Source organism: Pipistrellus hanaki, assembly GCF_964339955.1.
Source record: "Pipistrellus hanaki genome assembly, chromosome: 6".
Taxonomy (NCBI): Eukaryota; Metazoa; Chordata; class Mammalia; order Chiroptera; family Vespertilionidae; genus Pipistrellus; species Pipistrellus hanaki.
In genome coordinates, this window is record NC_140508.1 from 12,825,175 (window position 1) to 12,844,000 (window position 18,826).

General features: G+C 53.5%; 1 protein-coding gene across 5 annotated transcripts in view; it reads left to right on the forward strand.

Annotated features, from left to right (window-relative positions):
* Window positions 1–18,826, forward strand: part of NFATC2 (nuclear factor of activated T cells 2) — a 152,436-nt gene that overhangs the window by 3,965 nt on the left and 129,645 nt on the right. For 2 of the 5 annotated variants that reach the window (XM_084886988.1, XM_084886987.1), the window contains exon 1: window positions 8,161–8,458. The exons of the other annotated variants lie outside the window; for them this stretch is intronic. In XM_084886988.1, coding sequence (XP_084743114.1) covers window positions 8,329–8,458 — 130 coding nt within the window. In that variant the 5' untranslated portion in view covers window positions 8,161–8,328. Of the gene's footprint in view, window positions 1–8,160; window positions 8,459–18,826 lie in introns of those variants that run through there. 5 annotated transcript variants of the gene reach the window in all.

An 18,826-nucleotide genomic window follows, 5' to 3' on the forward strand; every position in this document is an offset into this window, starting at 1 on the left:
TAAAAAAGGGGTAGCAATAGTATCTGGAATGATCATTACTATAGTTGACAGTGAGTATCAGACCATCAGAACAGCAGGGGCGGGGTCCAAGGAGACTCCCCTACCGCGCCAGGTTTTAACCCTTCATCTGCTGAATTACTGGAAGGTCCCAAGACAGCAGAGGCTCTTGGTGGGTGATGATGGGGGGCAGATAGCAATCATTTACCAATCTAGGGAGAGTTTCAATCTTTTAATAAACAATATGACTCTCCAATCACTCACTTAATAAACAATTGCTGCCATTATTACTGTACAATTCATTCATTCATATTTAGCACCCCCCTCCAGAAAAAAAGATCCCACCTAAAAAACATCAACAATGATTGCCCTAGCCCTGGGTCAGCAAACTGCTGCTCACAAACCACATGCAGCTCTTTGGCCCCTTGAGTGTGGCTCTTCCACAAAATACCATGGCCTGGGCAAGTCTATTTTGAAGAAGTGGCATTAGAAGAAGTTTAAGTTTTAAAAATTTGGCTCTCCAAAGACATTTAAATTGATGTACTGTTGATATTTGGCTCTGTGGACTAATGAGTTTGCCTACCACTGCCCTAGCTGGTTTGGCTCAGTGGATAGAGTACTGGCTCATGGACCGAAGGGTCCCAGTTTGATTCTGGTCAAGGGCACATTCCTGGGTTGCAGGCTCGATCCCTGGCCCTGTTCGGGGTACTTACAGGAGGCAACAAATCAACGTGTCTCTCCCACATCGATGTTTCTCTCTATCTCTCTCCTCATTCCACTCTCGCTAAAAATCAATGGGAAAATATCTTCGGGCGGGGATTAACAGCAACAATAAAGCAATCACCAAGCACTTCCCTGTGCATGCTCTCACTACGTAACGGGTATCTTGAATCTTGCCTAGAAGAAGCCAGGCAGGGTCCTGTTTTTGTTCTTTGCTAGAAGAGCCTCCCTCTGAGTGCCCAGCCCGGAACGGAATGGCGGGTCCCTGGGACTCTGCTGCGAGCTGCCCTTCCTTTTCCTCACCGCCCCGGTGGTGACTGTTCGTGCTTTGTCCGCGCTTCCCTGTTCCCCAGCGCAGGGTGCAGTAGGTGCTCTTTGTTACGTGGTGGACTGGTGGACGGACGGACGGATGATGAGTCAGTGATGCCGTGGGTGACCTGGCTTTCTGAGGCTGGCGGAAGCACCTCGGCTCACTCTCCTACACCTCCCGTAGACCACGGCATTGGCCTTGGACTTCCACGTTCCCCACCGCACGCACCTCACGCTAGTGGCCACTCGGAAATTCTCCCGGGTCATCCAGCAGGCACAAGCTCTCATGCTGTTGTCTGGGATGAATCAGCCCCCAAAGGCAAGAACAACAAACAGCAACCATGACCATGACAGCAGCCACCGCGACGGAGTGCCAACTATGTGCCAGGCGCCATCCTGAGGGCGTTCTGGGTGCCACCTCATTAATCCTCATACCAGCCTGACAGGCAGTGTCCCCCTCTCGCACCGGGCAGCGCAGCCACGCCCCGGGTCACGTCGCCCGGCCTCGGAGCTTGGACTTGAGCCCACTCCACCATGTTGCTCCCATTGGGCTGAGTAGCCGTGGCGAGAAGGCGACCTGCTTTCCCAGCGTGACATCCTCTGTGGCCAGACCCTTTGGCGGTACGACGTCCGTGGATTCTCACAGCCCCCCCTCCCCCCCCAGAGGTGGGTGTTAGCTCGATCCCTGCACAGAGACGAGGAAACCAAGAAGGGAGTGGTCCAGGCATTCCAAGGGCAGAACCAGGTCTGGCTGATGCCAGAAGCTCGGCGTTTAAGGGCTCCGTGGTCCTGCTTCTCCTGTTTCCTGCAGGGACCACCCAGCGAGCAGCATGAGCTGGAGCAGAGGGCCGCAGCCCCAATGGAGCCAGCCCTCCACAGAGCCTGGTGTGTGTATGTGTGTGCGTATGTGTGCATGTATGTGTGTGCACGTGTGTGTGTGTGTGTTGGTGTGTGTGTTGGAGGGGTTCCTGTCCCCCTCTCCCCCTGCCTTTCTGGACTACTCAGTGACTTCTGGTGGCCGCATCCAGTCTCTCCAGTGCAATGGACCTGCCCAGGGACCCGTTTCCTCAAAGCCTCTCTCCGGGCCAAAGCCCAGCTGGGTGCTTGTTGGCCTGCGGCCTGGCAGGTGCATTCCCAGCACTGGCCCCCCTCCTTTCGCACACTGCACTGCTCACACTGCTCACACTGCTCCCCATGCCTGGCCCGCACCTGTCTTCCCACCGGGGCTCCCTCCCCCTTTCCCATCTTCCTTCAGGGCCCAGCACACTCCACCTCCTCTTAGGAGCTCCCTGGACCCTTCATGGGTTTCCATCAGCGACTTTAGAGCATCCGCTGTGCGCCAGTTCCTGTGCCAGGTGCCGGGAGAGTGGTCGGCCCTCACCCGGCAAACACGGAGGGAGTGAGCGCAGGAATAGCCCAGATGATTTCAAATGCTGTCAACGTAAGGGACTGAAATAGGAGAAGAGTCATATGCAAATGACTTGGCATATTCACGTGTGTGTGTGTGTGAGGTGTGTGTGTGTGTGTGTGTGTGTGTGTGTGAGTGTGTGTGTGTGTGTGAGAGAGAGAGAGAGAGAGAGAGAGAGAGAGAGAGAGGTAGGTGGGTGTATTGTTTCCTGTGGCTGCCATCACAAATGACCACAAACCGGGTGCTTGAAACAACAGCCATCTTTCCTCTCAGTTCTGGAGACTCAGAGTCTGAAATTAAGGAGTCAGCAGGGCCACGCGGGCTCTGAGGCTCTGGGGAGGGGGGGATTGGAGGGGTGGTCCCTGTCCCTTCCGGCTGCAGGTGACTCCTGCAAACCCATGGCGTTCATTCCTTGGCGTGTCCGCGCACCGCTCCGCTCTCTGTCCTCATCGTCACCTCTCCCTGTCCTCTCAGGGGGACCCCAGTCCTGGGACGGGGATCCTTAGCGCTAATGACCTCAGCCTGACTTGATGACCTTGGCAAAACCCATTTCCCAAATAAGATCGCAGGCACGGCAAGGGGGTTAGGGCTCGAACATATTTTTGGGGAGGGACTCACGCCAACCCAGAGCAGCAGGGATTGCTTGTTCAGGCTGGGTGGTCCCTTGCTTTCTGAAGAGAGGTCTTTTTCACTGACCCCCGGACGGCGAGGGGGCTGCCTGGGAAATGTCTGGGGGCTGAGCATCCAGAGCAGAAGAAGCAGCAGCAGGGTGTGCAAAGGCCCCGAGGAGAGCGGTGGGGCTGGGTGGTCAGTGACCAGCAAGAAGCTGCATGGCTAGAACAGGAAAGGCAGGGATTGTGACGGGAGGTGAGATTGTGGACACAAGCCAGGGCAGGATCGAGCAAGGTCTTGTGAGCAGTTGGCAGTCCATTCTCAGGGCAGTGGGTGCGGGTGTGTGTGTGTGTGTGTGTGTGTGTGTGTGTGTGTGTGTGTGTTGGTGGGGGGGGCATTGGGGGATTCTAAGCAGCAGGGTGGGAGTCTGTGGATCTCTGGAAGGGTTGTATTGACCACTGCGTGGCGAGCAGCCGTAGGCAGGTGAGAGTGAGTGCCGGTGGGAGGCTGTGCAGTGGCCTAGGCAGGAAATGACAGTGGCTGGGGCCAGCGCGGGGTGGAGGAGGAGGAGGAGGAGGAGGAGGAGGAGGAGGAGGAGGAGGAGGAGGAGACAAGTGGCACTTCCTAGCCCATGGTGCATTCTCCCTGCAGCCCCAGGTTCTGCAGGGATGTTCCCTGTCTTGGTCACCCGAGGGTATATGCCGCTGATCTTGTGAATAATAGGAGCCACTTCAGACATGCCTTCCTCTCGGCCCAGCCCAGATTCCCGTGCCAGCTCTCCCTCACCCTCTGCTATCACTGGGAGTCATAAGACTTTTTTTTTTTTTAGCGTTTCATCTTGGTCCAAACATGTCCCTTAGCAAATCCACCCTCAGCTAATAGCCCAGGAAAAATGTGGCTCAGTAATGAGGATCAGATTCACATGGGACAGAACCATGTCTGTGGCGGCACGTGGGGCTTATAAAAGTAACACAGCCTCCTGCACGCCCCAGCGGGGGCGACAGTGATCCTTACGGGGGGGAGGAGCACACAGCTCATGCCTGCGACACTCTCAGTGGTCTGCTCATCGTAGCTGCCGTTTTCACTATGATTTTACTGTTTTAGGTTCAAGCCATGACTTTCTTAAAGCCTAATAGCCTTCAGGAGGCCTTCCTGAGGGGGAGAAATCCATTTCCCTCCCACTCTCCGGGGTCTCTCTGTGGGTTTGGGACGCCCTGCCTCAGTCACTCAGCCAGCGGGGCATTCATTCGTGGAGGTGTCCTCACTGTGAGGCCCGGCCAGGTGCTGGGAAAATCCGAGATATGTAAGATGTGCTCCTTTATATTTGAAACGCAGATAAAGCTTTTTCTTTCTTTTTTTACTTTTACAAAGTAGGGGAGAGACAATCACGTGTGAAGCCATTTACATGCTAATTTACTAAAGTTTAGAGGAAGCCTGGTGCTTGTGTTGACAGAGGAAAGAGAGGGTGAGGGGAGACACCACTGGCTTTTTTTTTTTTTTTTTTTTGGGGGGGGGAGGTGGTGGGTGGGTCATGCTGAAGGGAGCCTGATGGGGGTTAGCTTTGAGGTCCCTGGAGTCAGCATGCTTGTTCTTGTCCCTCCCTGATTTCAAAGATTGTGAAATTGACACAGATGTTAGGGTCTGCAAGAGAGAGGATGGAGATGAGACAGACAGGGGTCCTGGGGAGTGAGGGCTTTTGGGAAGGCGGCCTGGGTGACAGGGTGACAGAGGGGCCAACGTGAAGGCAGATGTTTGAGAGAGAGTTGTGGGGTGGGCAAGACTCGCCAATGCACCATGCCCTAACCCTGTGGTCGGCAGACTGTGGCTCATGAGCCACGTGCGGCTCTTTGGTCCCTTGAGTGTGGCTCTTCCACAAAATACCACGGCCTGGGCGAGTCTATTTTGAAGAAGTGGAGTTAGAAAAAGTTTAAGTTTAAAAAAGTTGGCTCTCAGAAGAAATTTCAGTCATTGTACTGTTGATATTTGGCTCTGTTGACTAATGAGTTTGTTGACCATGGCCCTAACCAAACAGCCTCTGCTGCCTGCCCTTGGGGCTCTGGTGCAGCAGGAGATGAGTCCCCCACACCCTGCTTGGGGAGCGTTGGCACCTCCTGTTCAGTGGAAGGCAAGGCCAGCAATCTCAGGGAGAGGGGAGTTTGTCGACCAGTCCCCTTGTTCAGTATCAGTTCCACAGAAATGAAAAGGAGTCAGGAGCCTGGAGGTCAGGGTCTCCAGCGCACGGGTTCATGGGAACACATGGGGGCAGATAGGTGGAGTCTGAGGGGCCCTGAGAGCCACAGACGCACCTGAAGGGGTGGCCCCTACTCAGCTCCAGGCGAGATAGGCCTGTGCTGTGGCCAGATATTCCCATTTCTTACGAGACAGTGAAAATATTAATCTTTATATGAAATCTAATTCAACAATGTTATTTCAGATTTAAAAAGTTACAGGACAGATCAAACATAATACAGGGGTGGTCAAAAGTATGCTTACAGCTGTGAGTTCAGAAAACAGAGTTTATCCTGTATTATTATTTATTAAGTATTGTATTATTTTCCCATACAAACAACTGTACACCTACTTTCGCCCACCCTCTATGCCTGCAGGATGGGCTTGGCCGAGCTCCTGCAGACCGGTGTGCTGTCCCATGGCGCGGCCTCCTGCACCCCACACCTCGATGTGGGGTCTGACTTTCAGTAGACCGGGTGGCAGAGGCAGTAAGAGAAGGGGAGAACGGCAGGATGCCTAGGAGAGCTGAAGGGGGGTAGGGGTAGGGCGGGGAGGCAGCGTCCCAGAGCGCAGGCCAGGTGTTTGCGTTTAACTCTGTACCAGATGGGAAGCCGCAGGAGGGGTTATGGGATGGCTGTTTTGAAAGCATCCCGCTGGCTGCCCTGTGTAAGGGCAGACTGGTAGTGAGCCGGGCAGGAGGCTGGGCCAGGTGGGAGATGATGGGACTGGGGGTGACTGGGGTGGCGGCGGGGGCGGGGGGGGGGCAGAAGGGTAGTGCCGTTGGAGATAAGGGTTGGGTTTGGGTTCCACTGAGCAGGGGGAGCTGCCTGGTTCGCTGAGGGTTTGCATGTGGGTGAAAAGAGCAGCGGAAGCCGGGGCAGCTCCTTTGTGTTTGGTGGAAGAACTGGCTGAATTCTCGGGCGATTGCTGAGCTGGGAACGTGGGAGACGTTTCAGAAGGTGGGACATGCTCACTCTGAGGTGCCTGTTGGATACCCGGATGGAGACGTTGGGCGACAGTGGAATGTCTGAGCCCAGATTCCAGGGGCCAAGTTCAGGCTGTAGGTAAAAGTGAGCTTTAAACCAGAGGGGGAAGGGGCCGACGTGAAGGGGTCTCGGGACTCAGAGCCGCCTGCATTGGGGCTGGGGGTGGGGCGGTGCTCCTCAGATATTTGTGTTTCCGGTAGAACCAAGCAGCTTCCCAAAGGAACACACTGGAGTGCTGTTATCGGGAGAAGGGGGAACGGGCTTCTGGGACTTCTTTATACTCTGACCGTCAGAAAGCGCTCCCCAAGACTCTGAAGCCAGGCCCAGGCCCTGGGATGGAGTCTGAGTTTAACCGGGGGCCCTCACGCCTGGCGGCACGGTGGAAGGCTCTGGAAGCTTCTACAGAACCCGGAGGCCCAGGCCCCGCCCTCAGACTCTCTGACCATCACTGGTCTCCTGCGTGAGCAGCTCTCCGGGGAGTCTCGTGTGCGGCCTGGGGTAAGGACCACTGGGGCTTGGTTCTGGACAGTGGTGGGCAAACTCATTAGTCCACAGAGCCAAGTGTCAACAGTCCAACGACTGAAATTTCTTTTGAGAGCCACATTTTTAAGTTTAAACTTCTAACGCCACTTCTTCAAAATAGACTCTCCCAGGCCGTGGTATTTTGTGGAAGAGCCACACTCAAGGGGCCAAAGAGCCGCATGTGGCTCGCGAGCCGCAGTTTGCCGAACATAGGATAGCACTGGGCTTTTAGACAGTGCCCCCCCCCCCCCCAGTGACTGTCCCTGACACTCACCTGGGATGCTTGCTTACAAACACACATCCCTGAGCCTCCTCTCAGAACTCATGGAGGCAGGAGCCCAGGGAGGGCCCGCCCACCTGCTCTGAACCAGCGTCAGGTGTATTGCTGCCCGCAGCCCCCTGCTGCCCCGCCCTCCATGCCCAGCCTGCACCACTCCCAGCTCCTGCTGGCTTTTGCTTTTTGGGGGGTTTCCGCTGCAGAACACTCTCCCCCCAGCTCCACCATCAGCCAGTTCGTCCCAGTGTCCCCTTCCCAGAGAGGCCCTTGGCGACCACAGAGATGACTGATCCTCCCCAGCCCCAGCCATTACCCCACCGCCCTGCTGAGGTCTCTCCCGGGCCTCACAGGAGGTGGTCTTCGCTCCCTGTGCATCTCCCTCATGGCTCTCCCCCCACCAGAACCAGAGCTTCTCCGGGGCCGTGTCCCCCGTATGCTGGGTGCCCGGCACCTGGGGCATGGTAGGCAGCCAGGCGGTCCAGGTGGGGCTTGTGCTCAGAGTGCTGATTCTTTCCCAGGTGTTTACGTTTAACTCTATACCAAATTGGAAGCCACAGGAGGGGTTGTGGGACGGCTGTTTTGAAAGCATCCGCTGGCTGCCCTGAGTAATGGAGTTAGGGGCATGTAGGTGAGAGCTAGGTGACCAGCACTCTGGGCTGTGGGCACAGAGGCACAGGGGGTCCAGATCTGCCCCCTGAAGAAGAAAAGCGGGAAGCCAGGGATCCCCTGGTCACACCGGGCAAAATTTAGGTGGCAGCAGCGTTCTTTCTGATGGGGATCCTGGATCCCACAGGGCCAGCAGGCTCACCCGCCGCCGGGTCGGTGGGGCGGGGGGGAGAGGGCGGGGGGTGGTGGATGGCAGGGGCCCCAGCGCGCGCCTAAGCTGGGGGCCAGGGCGGGCGGGTGGCCTCCTCCCTAGGGCGCCGGCCAGCCCCGCCACCCGCTTCTCCCTCCCTCCCTCTGCCCTCCCCCTCCCTCCCGGCCTGGGTGGCGCCCCGCCCCGCCGGCCCGGCCGCCTGTCCCCGCCCCCGCTCCCGGGGCTGCAACAGGTGCCTCCCGAGCAGGAAGCTCGCGCTGCGCTGCTGCTGGGCTCCCGCGCGTCCAGACCGCTGAGCCCGGCGCCATCCCGGCCCGGATCCCTCCGAGGACAGTGACCGCCACTCCGCCGGCTCTCCGCCGCCCCCTGCACCGGCCACCCCGGCGGGGCCCGGGAGAAAGCCGCCGCCCTCCCCCGGCCGGCCCGCAGCCCTCCCGCCGCCGCGCGCGCCATGGAAGCCCCAGAGCAGCAGCCGGACCCCGACGGCGGGGACGCCCTGGGCCCCGAGCCGGGGGGCAGCCCCCAGGACGAGCTGGACTTCTCCATGCTCTTCAACTATGAGTATATGGACCCGATCGGAGGTCGGTGGAGGCCCCCCGCCCCCACCGGCCTGGCCCCCCTCCCAGTGGGGGCTTGGCCTGGGGGGTGGGGGTGGGCTAGGCCCCTGGGCTCCAGATATCACTCTTCTGGGGGCTCGGGGAGGGGGGTGTCTCCCCGGGGAGAGGGAGGGCAGGAGGCCAGGCACTGCTGCCACCCTTAGGGGGCAGTCGGCTCACTTTGCCCCATGGGGTGTCAGCTTCCAATTCCGGTGACCTCCCTACGGGAGGGAGGGGTGGCACAGGGTGGCAGGGGGCGCAGCTGGCCTCCTGCCTGCTGCTGGGTAGTGTGTGTGTGTGTGTGTGTGTGTGTGTGGTGGTGGTGGTGAGGAGTGGGTGGGTAAGGGGGCCATTGGTCTGCCTTGGGAGGGAGGAGGGAGGAAGCCATAGCATGGAGGTAGTGGGAGGGGCGGGTGTCCAGGCCTTGGCCGCTGAACCTCAGGATGGGGCAGGTGAAAGCGGATCCCCTCCCTGCAGGCACCCAGGGAGGCCGAGGGTTTGTTGGGGACTTTGTGTTGAAACTAAGGAAGAGGTTGTCTGTGTCTAGTGCTGGAGTGTGGTTTGCCTTCACTGTCGCGAGGCGGGCCCATTTCCTCCCGGGTGGTGCTGCTGCCTTCGCCCATCACCCAGCGGCCAGTGGGCGCCTATTCACGCCATCGGCACCCCGCAGTCACAATGGATGTGGGGGTGAGCGGGAGTGGGGCGGGGCGGCTGGCAGTGGAGCCCGCACCTGTCAGCGTGCACCTTCAAGTGCCTCCGCCCCGGGGGCCGGGCGGCCCTGCTGGGCTGTCACTTCAGGTGGTTAACAGGAGCTTCTGCAGAAGGAGGGGGAGGCCGCACACCGACCTCACTGTGTGTTTCTGGTTAGCAGGTTGTCTTGGAAAAAAAACAAAAATCTAACCAGGCTTCCTGATTTTGACAGCCCAGCCCAGCCCAGCCCAGCCAATCCTGGTTGAAGCCTCCGGGGCAGGCTTGCTGGTGACTTCAGAGAGTCACGGGGGCTGCTGCCTGCGGAGGCAGGCAGGGCTGTGCGCTGGTTTGTGTAGGTGGCCTTTCCACGGCCTGGGCCGTGGGGGTCGGGCGTGGAGGGGGTGCTCGCTTTGGCCCACAGATGCTTGTTGGGCTGGTGAAGGAGAAGTCTGCTCTTCCCTTCCATGCGCCTTCACTGGCCACCTCAGGCGAGGGGCTTGTTTCCACCTCAGGGATTCCCTGAGTAAAGACAGTAATTAGTAATTATTCTATATTTTGGCTGGAGATGGAAATAATTAGCCAGAAGAGAGACCAGCCTTCTTGAGTTGCAATCTGGAGCCCATCCTTTGCTTTGAAAAGATAGGATTAAGAATCTGCAAATGATCCCTCGAGCATCAGTGGTCTTTCTGTTCGCGAAGATTAAAGTCATGTTTTGCAGGGAACTAATGCACCCCTCCCAGATCCACAATCAGCTAGCTTTTTTTTTTTTTTTTTTTTTTTTTTTTTTTTTTGGCAGGGGGGTGATTTCCGGGGAAATAGTTTCCAAGCCAAATCTAATGGGAGGTGCTTTTTATAGTTTTTCTTGGCAGTGGGACTTGGTGGCCGCCAGATGGATGTCTAAATGACCACAGTGAAGCCCCGAAATCTGTTTGTGTGTTTTTTTTTAAAGTTTATTTTTTTGGAACAGTTTTAGATTTACAGAAAAATTGTAAAGATGATACAGAGTTCCCATATATCTAGCAGCCAGTACCCCATATTATTAATATTCTGCATTAGTATGCATTCATGTTGTTATCATTCATATTGTTATAATTAAAAGCCAGTAATGATAAATATTATGACCTAAAGTCAGTCCTCTATTCAGAGTAGAGGAGCACTGATCAGGTGTATTGTAGAATGTCCCACAGCGTGTTTGTCTCTTGGTTAGACAGGAGCTATGAGTTTGGGGGAGGGAGACCATAGAGGTCGTGACCTTTGCTGTCACATCCTCACTAGATTTCAACATGACTTACCCCTGTTGATGCTGACCTTGGTCATCCGGCTGAGGAAGCATTTGTCTGGCTTCTGCACTGTCAAGTTCCTCTGTGCCACTGATGAGGGGTTGTGCTCTGGCACCTGTGAAAGAGGGGCTCCTCGCTGGGAAGTAGGCGGCACAGAGACATCATGGCTGGAAGGGAACCCTGAGAGGCTCAAGTGAGCTGATCCAGATGTGGGCAAGGCTCTGGCTCACCCAGATGTTCACAGGGGTCCCCTCTCTCTGCTTCTGCATAGTGGCACTCGCCAAGGGCCAGCACTGACCCTTCTCTTGCTATTGAGCTTTGTCCCGATGACAATATAATGGTGACACATGGGAGATGTTATCCTTAACTCTGGGCATGAGCTTGGCAAAAACCAAGGGAGGAGAAGGACTGCGAGTGGGACGGACATCAGAAATTGGTGAAGGTACTTGGGCTGTGGTTGGCAAATGATGGCCTGTGAGCCACATGAGGCTCTTTGGCCCCTTGAGTGCAGCTCTTCCACAAAATACCACGGCCTGGGCGAGTCTATTTTGAAGAAGTGGCATTAGAAGAAGTTTAAGTTTTAAAAATTTGGCTGTCAAAAGAAATTCTAATCGTTGTACTGGTGATATTTGGCTCTGCTGACTAATGAGTCTGCCGACCACTGTCCTAGGGAATTTGGGGGAAGTTGTGCTCATTTTATGGAAGTTTGGCAGGTAGCAGGTGTTTATTAGCTCATGTAGTAACTCCTCCAACCCTCAGGTGGGCACAGTGTCACCCTCGTTCACAGAGGAGGACGCTAAGGCACAGAGAGGGAAAGGACTCCTCTCAACAAGTCAGAGCTGGTGAGCAGCAGAACTGAAATATGAACCTGGCCTCCTGCTCCAGGGCCTGCATTCTGGAGGGCCCTGGCCCCTCACTGGATGGGATGCACATGTAACGCAGTTGTAAGGGGGCCCTGCATGGCAAGGCTGGGATTTCAGACATTTACCAACAGTGATCTTGGGCAAGTCATTCAACGTCTCTGGACCTCTGCTCGTCAGTCAAACGGCCGAAGTATTAATACTTCCCTCATAAGGTTATTTGCCCATTTAAAACAACCAACAGCCCTAAACGGTTTGGCTCAGTGGATAGACCATTGGCCTGCAGACTGAAAGGTCCCAGGTTTGATTCTGGTCAAGGGCATGCACCTTGGTTGCAGGCACCAGTAGGGGGTGTGCAGGAGGCAGCTGATCGAAGTTTCTCTCTCATCGATGTTTCTAAATCTCTGTCCCTCTCCCTTCATCTCTGTACAAAACCAATAAAATATATTTAAAAAAAATAAAACTATCAACAGTATGATTTGCTACTAGCATTTTGTTAAACCCTGGATTTTGTTAATAGAGGTGCACTTAACTCATCCAACTACCTACTGAGGTACATCCTGGGGGCATAATGAGACCTGGCCCCTCCCATCCCTGAGCTGGAGCCTCTGATTGCTTTCTCTTGTCCAGCTGCATTGTCTGACAGCTTCAGTAGCAAGCTCATAGTAAGAGAATGCTAGGCAGCCCTCCTTGTTTCTAACCCCAGCAGGGGACTCTATTGGCTTTAGGACTGAGGCGGATCCATTTAATCATGCCAAGGAAGTATCCATCCATTCCTGTTTTCTTGAGGGCTTTGATTAGGAATGGGAGTTGAATTACATGAGAAGCTTTTTAGCATCTATAGAAAAATATGATTTTATTCTTCTTAGATCTAGCAATATGTTGACTTCCATGGAAATATCCACTTGGTTACTATGTGTTACTTTCTTATGGTGGTGGGACCTGCATTGGTTTGATAAGATTGAAGATTTCTTTCAGCAGTATTCACGAGTCGTATTTGTGTGTAATGTCCCTTTTGTGTGTGCTATTAGGTTTAAGCATCGTTTGGTTTCTGTGCTCAGTAACAATGTATTGTTGGGACCACTCAATTTTTAAAGTTGTGATGGCATTTCCGTGTGAAGCCATCTGGACCTAGTGCCTTTTTATGGAGTGGTTCCATGGCCACTTTATCTATGGCTTCTGTGGGAAGTAGTCTGTCTACACTGTCTATTTCTACTGGAGTCAGTTTTGGTAAACTGTTATCTTTCAGAGCAATGATCCTTTTCATCTATCTAGATTTTCAAGTTTATTTGCCTAGAGTTATGCCAAGTAGATTCTTATTTTTTTTCTGCTGAGGGAGATAGCTAAGTACATCGTCCCAGAATGAATGGGGACAGGACTGTGGGCGTCCTGACTTAACCTTAGAAGGAGAGGTGTGTTGGCCTTCAGATAGATCAGAAGTTCAGTTCCTTGTGTGTGCTTGTGGACTCAATGAATTCTTGCTTCTCCCAACCATAATTCATTGGGAGAGACAGGTGGGTACTGGGAATCCCCTGTCCCCTCCAGGGGGACCAGCTTTCTCCTGGGACTGATATGTGGGGGTGCTCATTTCTGCTCTGCCTCGGTGCTCCCGGTATATCCCTGCTTCGATTCCCGCTGAGCTAATGCATGTGTCTCTGACTTTGCCCTTTCAGAAAGGTCAACAGACTCCTGGTCCTTGCTCGTAAAGTCTATTCTGGGGATCCTTAAACTTTCTGGGTCACAGCCCTTTACAGAGCTGATAAAAGCCACAGATCCTATATGCATGCACACTGCCGGAGCACCTGTCCCAGTTGCTCTGCCCGCCAGTGACTTTTTATTTGGTTGTTGTTGTTCATTCTCACCAAGGATATTTTTCCCATTGATTTTTAGGAGAGTGGAAGGGAGGAAGGATGGGAGAAACATCAATGTGTGAGAGAGAGACATTGATTGGTTGCCTCCCTCACTTACCCCAATGGGGGCTGGGGATCAAACCTACGACCCAGGTACGTCCCCTTGACCAGGAATTGAATCCAAGACACTTTGGTGCATGGGCTGATGCTCTAACCACTGAGCACACTGCCCAGGGCTTACTGCCCTTCATACCATTTTCAGGGAGAGTCACAGTCCCTGATATATAGCCCATTCCCTAGTGTTGCCTGCACATCAACTCAGGAACACCTGCTCTCAACCCACTCATAGGGGACAATTAAAACCTCATTCTCTCAGCAAACACTCCCGAATGCTTGTTTTGTGCTAGGCCCTGTGGGGGGTATAGAGACAAATTAGATGTGGTCACCCTGCCTACACCTCTGTGAGACACAGCCTGGCAAACAAATGGGGACACACGAGGTGCTGGAATATAGTATCATGGTGGTTGTTTTTTTTTTTTTTTTTTTTTTTTTTTTGTGTGTGTGTGTGTGTGTGTGTGCGCGTGCTTACTAAAAATAGAGTTCTACGCTAAGCAAGCAGGTCCCCTAGCATGTGACATTCAGAGACATCGTCTGTGTCAAGTTAAGGACAGGCCTCGGTAAGCCTGCTCGTATAAATAGTGTCTCCAGGTGCCGCTGGGGAGGGGCAGGGAGGCCAGGACTGTCAGGGAGGCGAAGGGAATGGGGAGGAAGCTGCCTTGAGCATTCTTCACTCTTGAACGCATGCATCCTGACTTCCAGATGAAAAGCCCTCTGTTCTTAGGCGGCCTTACATTTTGATGGGGGAACGGAGGCCCTTAAACCTTAAAGCAGGGCTATTTGGGTTGGTTCCCAAGGCTTCCTAGGCCTTTAAGGGGAAGGGGTTGAATACATTTGAAAAATGCAGTATTGGTGGCTAGTGGCTTCAGTCCTGGTGGCACATTTGAAACTTACAGCCAGACGCAGACCAATGGAGTCATCGGGGCTCAATGAGCTTTGCTGAGAGCCGTGCAGTGGTGTCTGTCAGAGCAGACCTTGAACCCGAGTCCCTGCTCTCAGCACTGCAGCTCAGCCAGAAGTCACTGACTCCGGCTCTAATGGAGCCCAAGTATAGTAGCATGGGGTGTGTTCACCTTTCACATTTGCTATTACATAATTATCACTGTACGTCTACTGTTCTTCTAATGGGACTGTACTCATCATAAACCAGGGAGCAAAGCTAGGGCCGGTGTGGCTCAGCTGGTTGGGCGTTGTCTCTAGCACCAAAGGGTTGCCAGTTCAATTCCTGGTTAGGGCACATGCCCGGGGTTGTGGGCTCAGTCCCTGGTGGGGAGTGTGCAGGAGACAGCCCATTGATGTCTCACATCACATCCATGTTTGTCTCTCCTTCTCCATTCCTCGCTATCTAAAAATCAATAATAAAAAAAAATCTTTAAAAAAAAAATGTAGCAAAGAAAGTTTGGGCCCCAACTGGGGATCACACATGTTACCCCAACTCCGAAGGCCGTTGGGCAGGTCAGAACACCCACCCAATCTGAAATAGGAAAATCCTGGCTTGCAATTCTGACTTAGTTGCCTTCTATCTGCATGACCTTGGTCAGGCAGAATACCCAGCCTTACCGAGTGTGCAGTAAATAATTGCCAAGGAGATGGATGAAAAGTTGTACATGGATGCCCATGGTTCTGAGTCTCTGGGCGGTTTTCTCATCTGTGAAATGGGGATGGGGATGCAGTGCTCCCCATGGGGCTGATGGGAGTTTCTAGGAGGCGATGTGATTAAAGTGCCAGCGGCTGGGCTGGGTAGATGCTGGGCCGCTGCGGAGGGTGGGGTGGGGAGTGTTAGGGGGTGGGATGTGGGGGTTAAGGAACTTGGAGCTCTCCTGACCTCCCCAGGGCACTGGCTCCTGGAGGAGAGAGAGAGTCTTTGGCGCGGCCTTTGCATGGATCCTGGGCCTTAGGAGAACATGGTCCAGAGGGAAGAGCCTGGTGTCACTGAAGAGGAGCCGTGGGCAGCCGGGCTGGGCTGTGCTACAGCGAGTTATCTCACTTCCGCACACACGTTGAGTTCTGACTTGAATCCCTCACGTGGTCCCTGCCTCGGCCCCAGAGCTTGGCTGGCTGCAGAGGCTTCTGGCTCATCCGGACTCCGGGCTGGGAGGTGCCCACTCTGCTGCTCAGGAAGGCGGGCCTCCCCAGGTGTCCTGCGTCCCCATGGGACCGCCCCCTGAGCCCGGCGGGAAGATGCAGCCCGGACAGGCTGCCTGATGGATGCCCTGAGGCTCCCCCCACAGAGGGACTTCCTCCTTCCTCCGCCCCAGCACAGGAAACAGCCAGGTTCCTCAGAGCTCGGGCCAAAGGGCCGCTTCCCCAGGCGGCTGGGAGGTTTGCTTTTTTGCTGATTGTTCCCAAACTGAGCTCAGGGAAGAAGGCGAGACTCCACCCGGGGGCCCTTCCTGGGGTGGGTCAGGGCTGCCTGCCTCCCCACCTGGAGCACAGCCTGGCAGGGCGCCCCCAGAGCCAGAGGGCGGCCTCTGGCTTCCCTGCGCTGTCAGCAGGAGCTCCTTCCAGAACAGGGGAAAGCAGACACAGCGGGGTGACTACCTCCCCGTTCCCATCTCCCCACGCCAGCACTTACCGACACGGGGTCGGTCTTGCTTCTCCATGCCCCTCGCCCAGTAACTCCAAATCAGATTCCAGATGGCATCATATCTTATAATAAATACACAGGCATGTATCTCTCAAAGATAGGACTCTTGAGAAAAATCCAATAGCATTATCAAACCTGAAAAAGAACAGTTACTTAATTTCAAAGGTCCAGGGTTCAGATTCCCTGCTCACAAGTATCTTTTTTTTTTTTTAAATCCCCACTTGAGGATATTATTATTTTTTTTAAAAATTAATTTCTATGTTTTTATTAATTTTTTTCTTTTTAAGTAAAGGAAAGAGAAAGAAACATCAATCGGTTGCCTCTCCTATAGGCCCCAACTGGGGATCAAACCCACAACCTAGCTATGTGCCCTGACCAGGAATCGAACCTGAAACTTTTTGGTGTACAGGCCGATGCACCAACCAGCTGAGCCGCCTGCAGGGCACAGGTATCCTTTTAATGGGTAACTTGTTTGAACCAAGATCCAGACAAAACCCTCACACTGTATTTGGTGGACCTGGTCACCATCAGTCTGTTTTCTTGGCGTTTATTTGTTGAAGAAAAGGCTTTTTCTTGTGCAGTTGCCCACATTCTGGATTTTGCCAGTGGTGTCTCTTAACATGCTCCTCTGTCCCCTGCATTTTCTATAAACTGGAATTTAGATCTAAAGCCCAGTGTCTTGAACTTTAAATGTTTAAAATTTTTATTGAATTTATTGGGGCGACATTAAATAATGCAGTTATATAGGTTTCAGGTGTACAGTTCTCTCTAACACACCATCTGTATATTGTATTGTGTGTTCACCACCACGTCAAGTCTCCTTCCATCACCATTTATGCCCCCTAACCCTCTCCCAGCTCCCCCCCCCCCCCCCCCCCCCGCTTTACCTTCTGGTAGTCACCACACTGTTGTCTGTGTCTATAAGGTTTTTTTTCTTAATCTTTCACCTTTTTCACCCAGCTTCCCCCTTCCCCTCTCCTCTGACAGCTGTCAGTCTGTTCTCTGTATCTATGAGTTCATTTCTATTTTGCTTGCTTATTTTGTTCATTAAATTCCACATATGAGTGAGATCATCATATGGTGCCTGTCTTTTCTCTGACTGGCTTCTTTCACTTAGCACAATGCTCTCTACTACGCATGCTGTCGCAAAGGGTAAGATTTTCTTCATGTTATGGCAAAAAAACATGCCATGGTGTAAATGTACCACAGTTCTTTCACCCACTCATCTATTGGGGGGCCCTTGGGCTCCTTCCAGACCTTGGCTATTGTAAGTAACATAGGGGTGCATATGTTCTTTTGAATTAGTGTTTCAGGTTTCTTTGGATATACTCACAGAAGTGGACTCACTGGGTCATAAGGCAGCTCTATTTTTAATTTTTGAGGTAACTACATGTGGCTTTCCACAGTGGCTACACCAGTCTGCATGCCCACCAGCAGTGCACGAGGGTTCCCTTTTCTCCGCATCCTCACCAGCGCTTGTCGTTGTGGATTTATTGATGATAGCCATTCTGGCAGGTGGGAGGTGATGCCTCATTGTGGTTTTTAAATTGCATCTCTCTGCTGATCAATGATGTTGATCATCTTTTCGTATGTCTATTGGCCATCTGTGTGTCCTATTTGGAGAAGTGTCTATTCAGGTCCTCTGCCATTGTTCAATTGGGTTGTGTGTGTTTTATATTGAGTTTTTTAAGTTCTCTATAAATTTTAGATATTAACCCTTTATCAGATGTATCATTGGTGAATATGTCCTTCCATTTCAGTGGGTTGTCTTTTTATTTTGTTGATGCTTTCTCTTGCTCTGCAAAAAAGTTTTCTGTTTGATATAATCCTGTTTGTTTATTTTTCCTTTTGTTTCCCTTGCCTTAGACTTTTTAATGCTGGTATTGTCCTCTGCCAAAGGAAGGTATCAAAAGCGGACTGTAAGCTACCAGCGGAGCAGAGAAATTGCTTTTCCCGAATTAGCATTTGGGGCCCTTCGTGCGTCCTAATCTGAGGTTCGGGGGAGCTTTTCCTCAGCGGGGCCTGTTTGAGTCCCCCAGACGCCATTCTAAAAGCCAGCCCTTCACGTGTGATTTTAATGGGGCCACGCCAGGGTGAGCTCTCTGAAGGGGACAAAGTCCTTGCAAAGCCCGGGATTTGTAAGGGTCCTTATTAAAGCAAACCTGCTTGGGCATGCCTGCTGAAGGGGGAACGCTAAACGAGGGCGCAAAGGAGTGACTGTAAAGATTCCAGGAAGGGGCCGTGTACCTGTGTGATCCCGAGAAGGAGGGCTGCAGGTCTAAAACCCGCCACGGGTGACATCACCCCGTTGCCATGGAGAAGGAGGAATGCCATTAATGACCAGGGTTGGCAGGGCCCACTGATGAAGCGTGCCAGCTCCCGGGAACGTGGCACCGAAATCAAAGCTCCCAGGGAAAAGTGTAAATAAAGAACCTGTCAGTCAATAAGGTATTCATTTTAAAGCTCTGCCCCGGGCCAGGGGTTGCAGGGGCCCCTCTGTCTTCCAGGGGCAGTTTCCATTTGGGGTTCAGATCGGCTGAAAGGAAGGTGGAAATCGGCGCTCCAGGCTGTGCCAGGGGCTGTGGGACTCTGTAGGGATGAAGCCCTTTGAGGGGCTGGTGGAAAGGGGAGGGGTCTTTGCTGAGGATGCAAAGAGGGGGGGATTGTCCCTGTGCTCTCGTGCAGGCCTTTGAGGGAGCCGGGGGCTGAGCATGGCAGCCCCGTTTCTGAGGAGGATTGTCTGGTCTATTTCTGGTCAGTTTTCCTGACCAGATCTTTCCTTCTCCTTTCGGTGCAGAAGCCGCCCGTGTCCTGCTGTCATGCAGGGCCTGGCCAGTGTGGAGGGACTGTCTTCTGCTGGAAAGGGACCTCTCGGAGTCCCCATTCGGTCTCCAGGGGCTGGCTCCTTGGATGAATAGATCACTGGGCACCCATGTGATGGAATGGCACCCAGTGTTAGGAAACTGCGG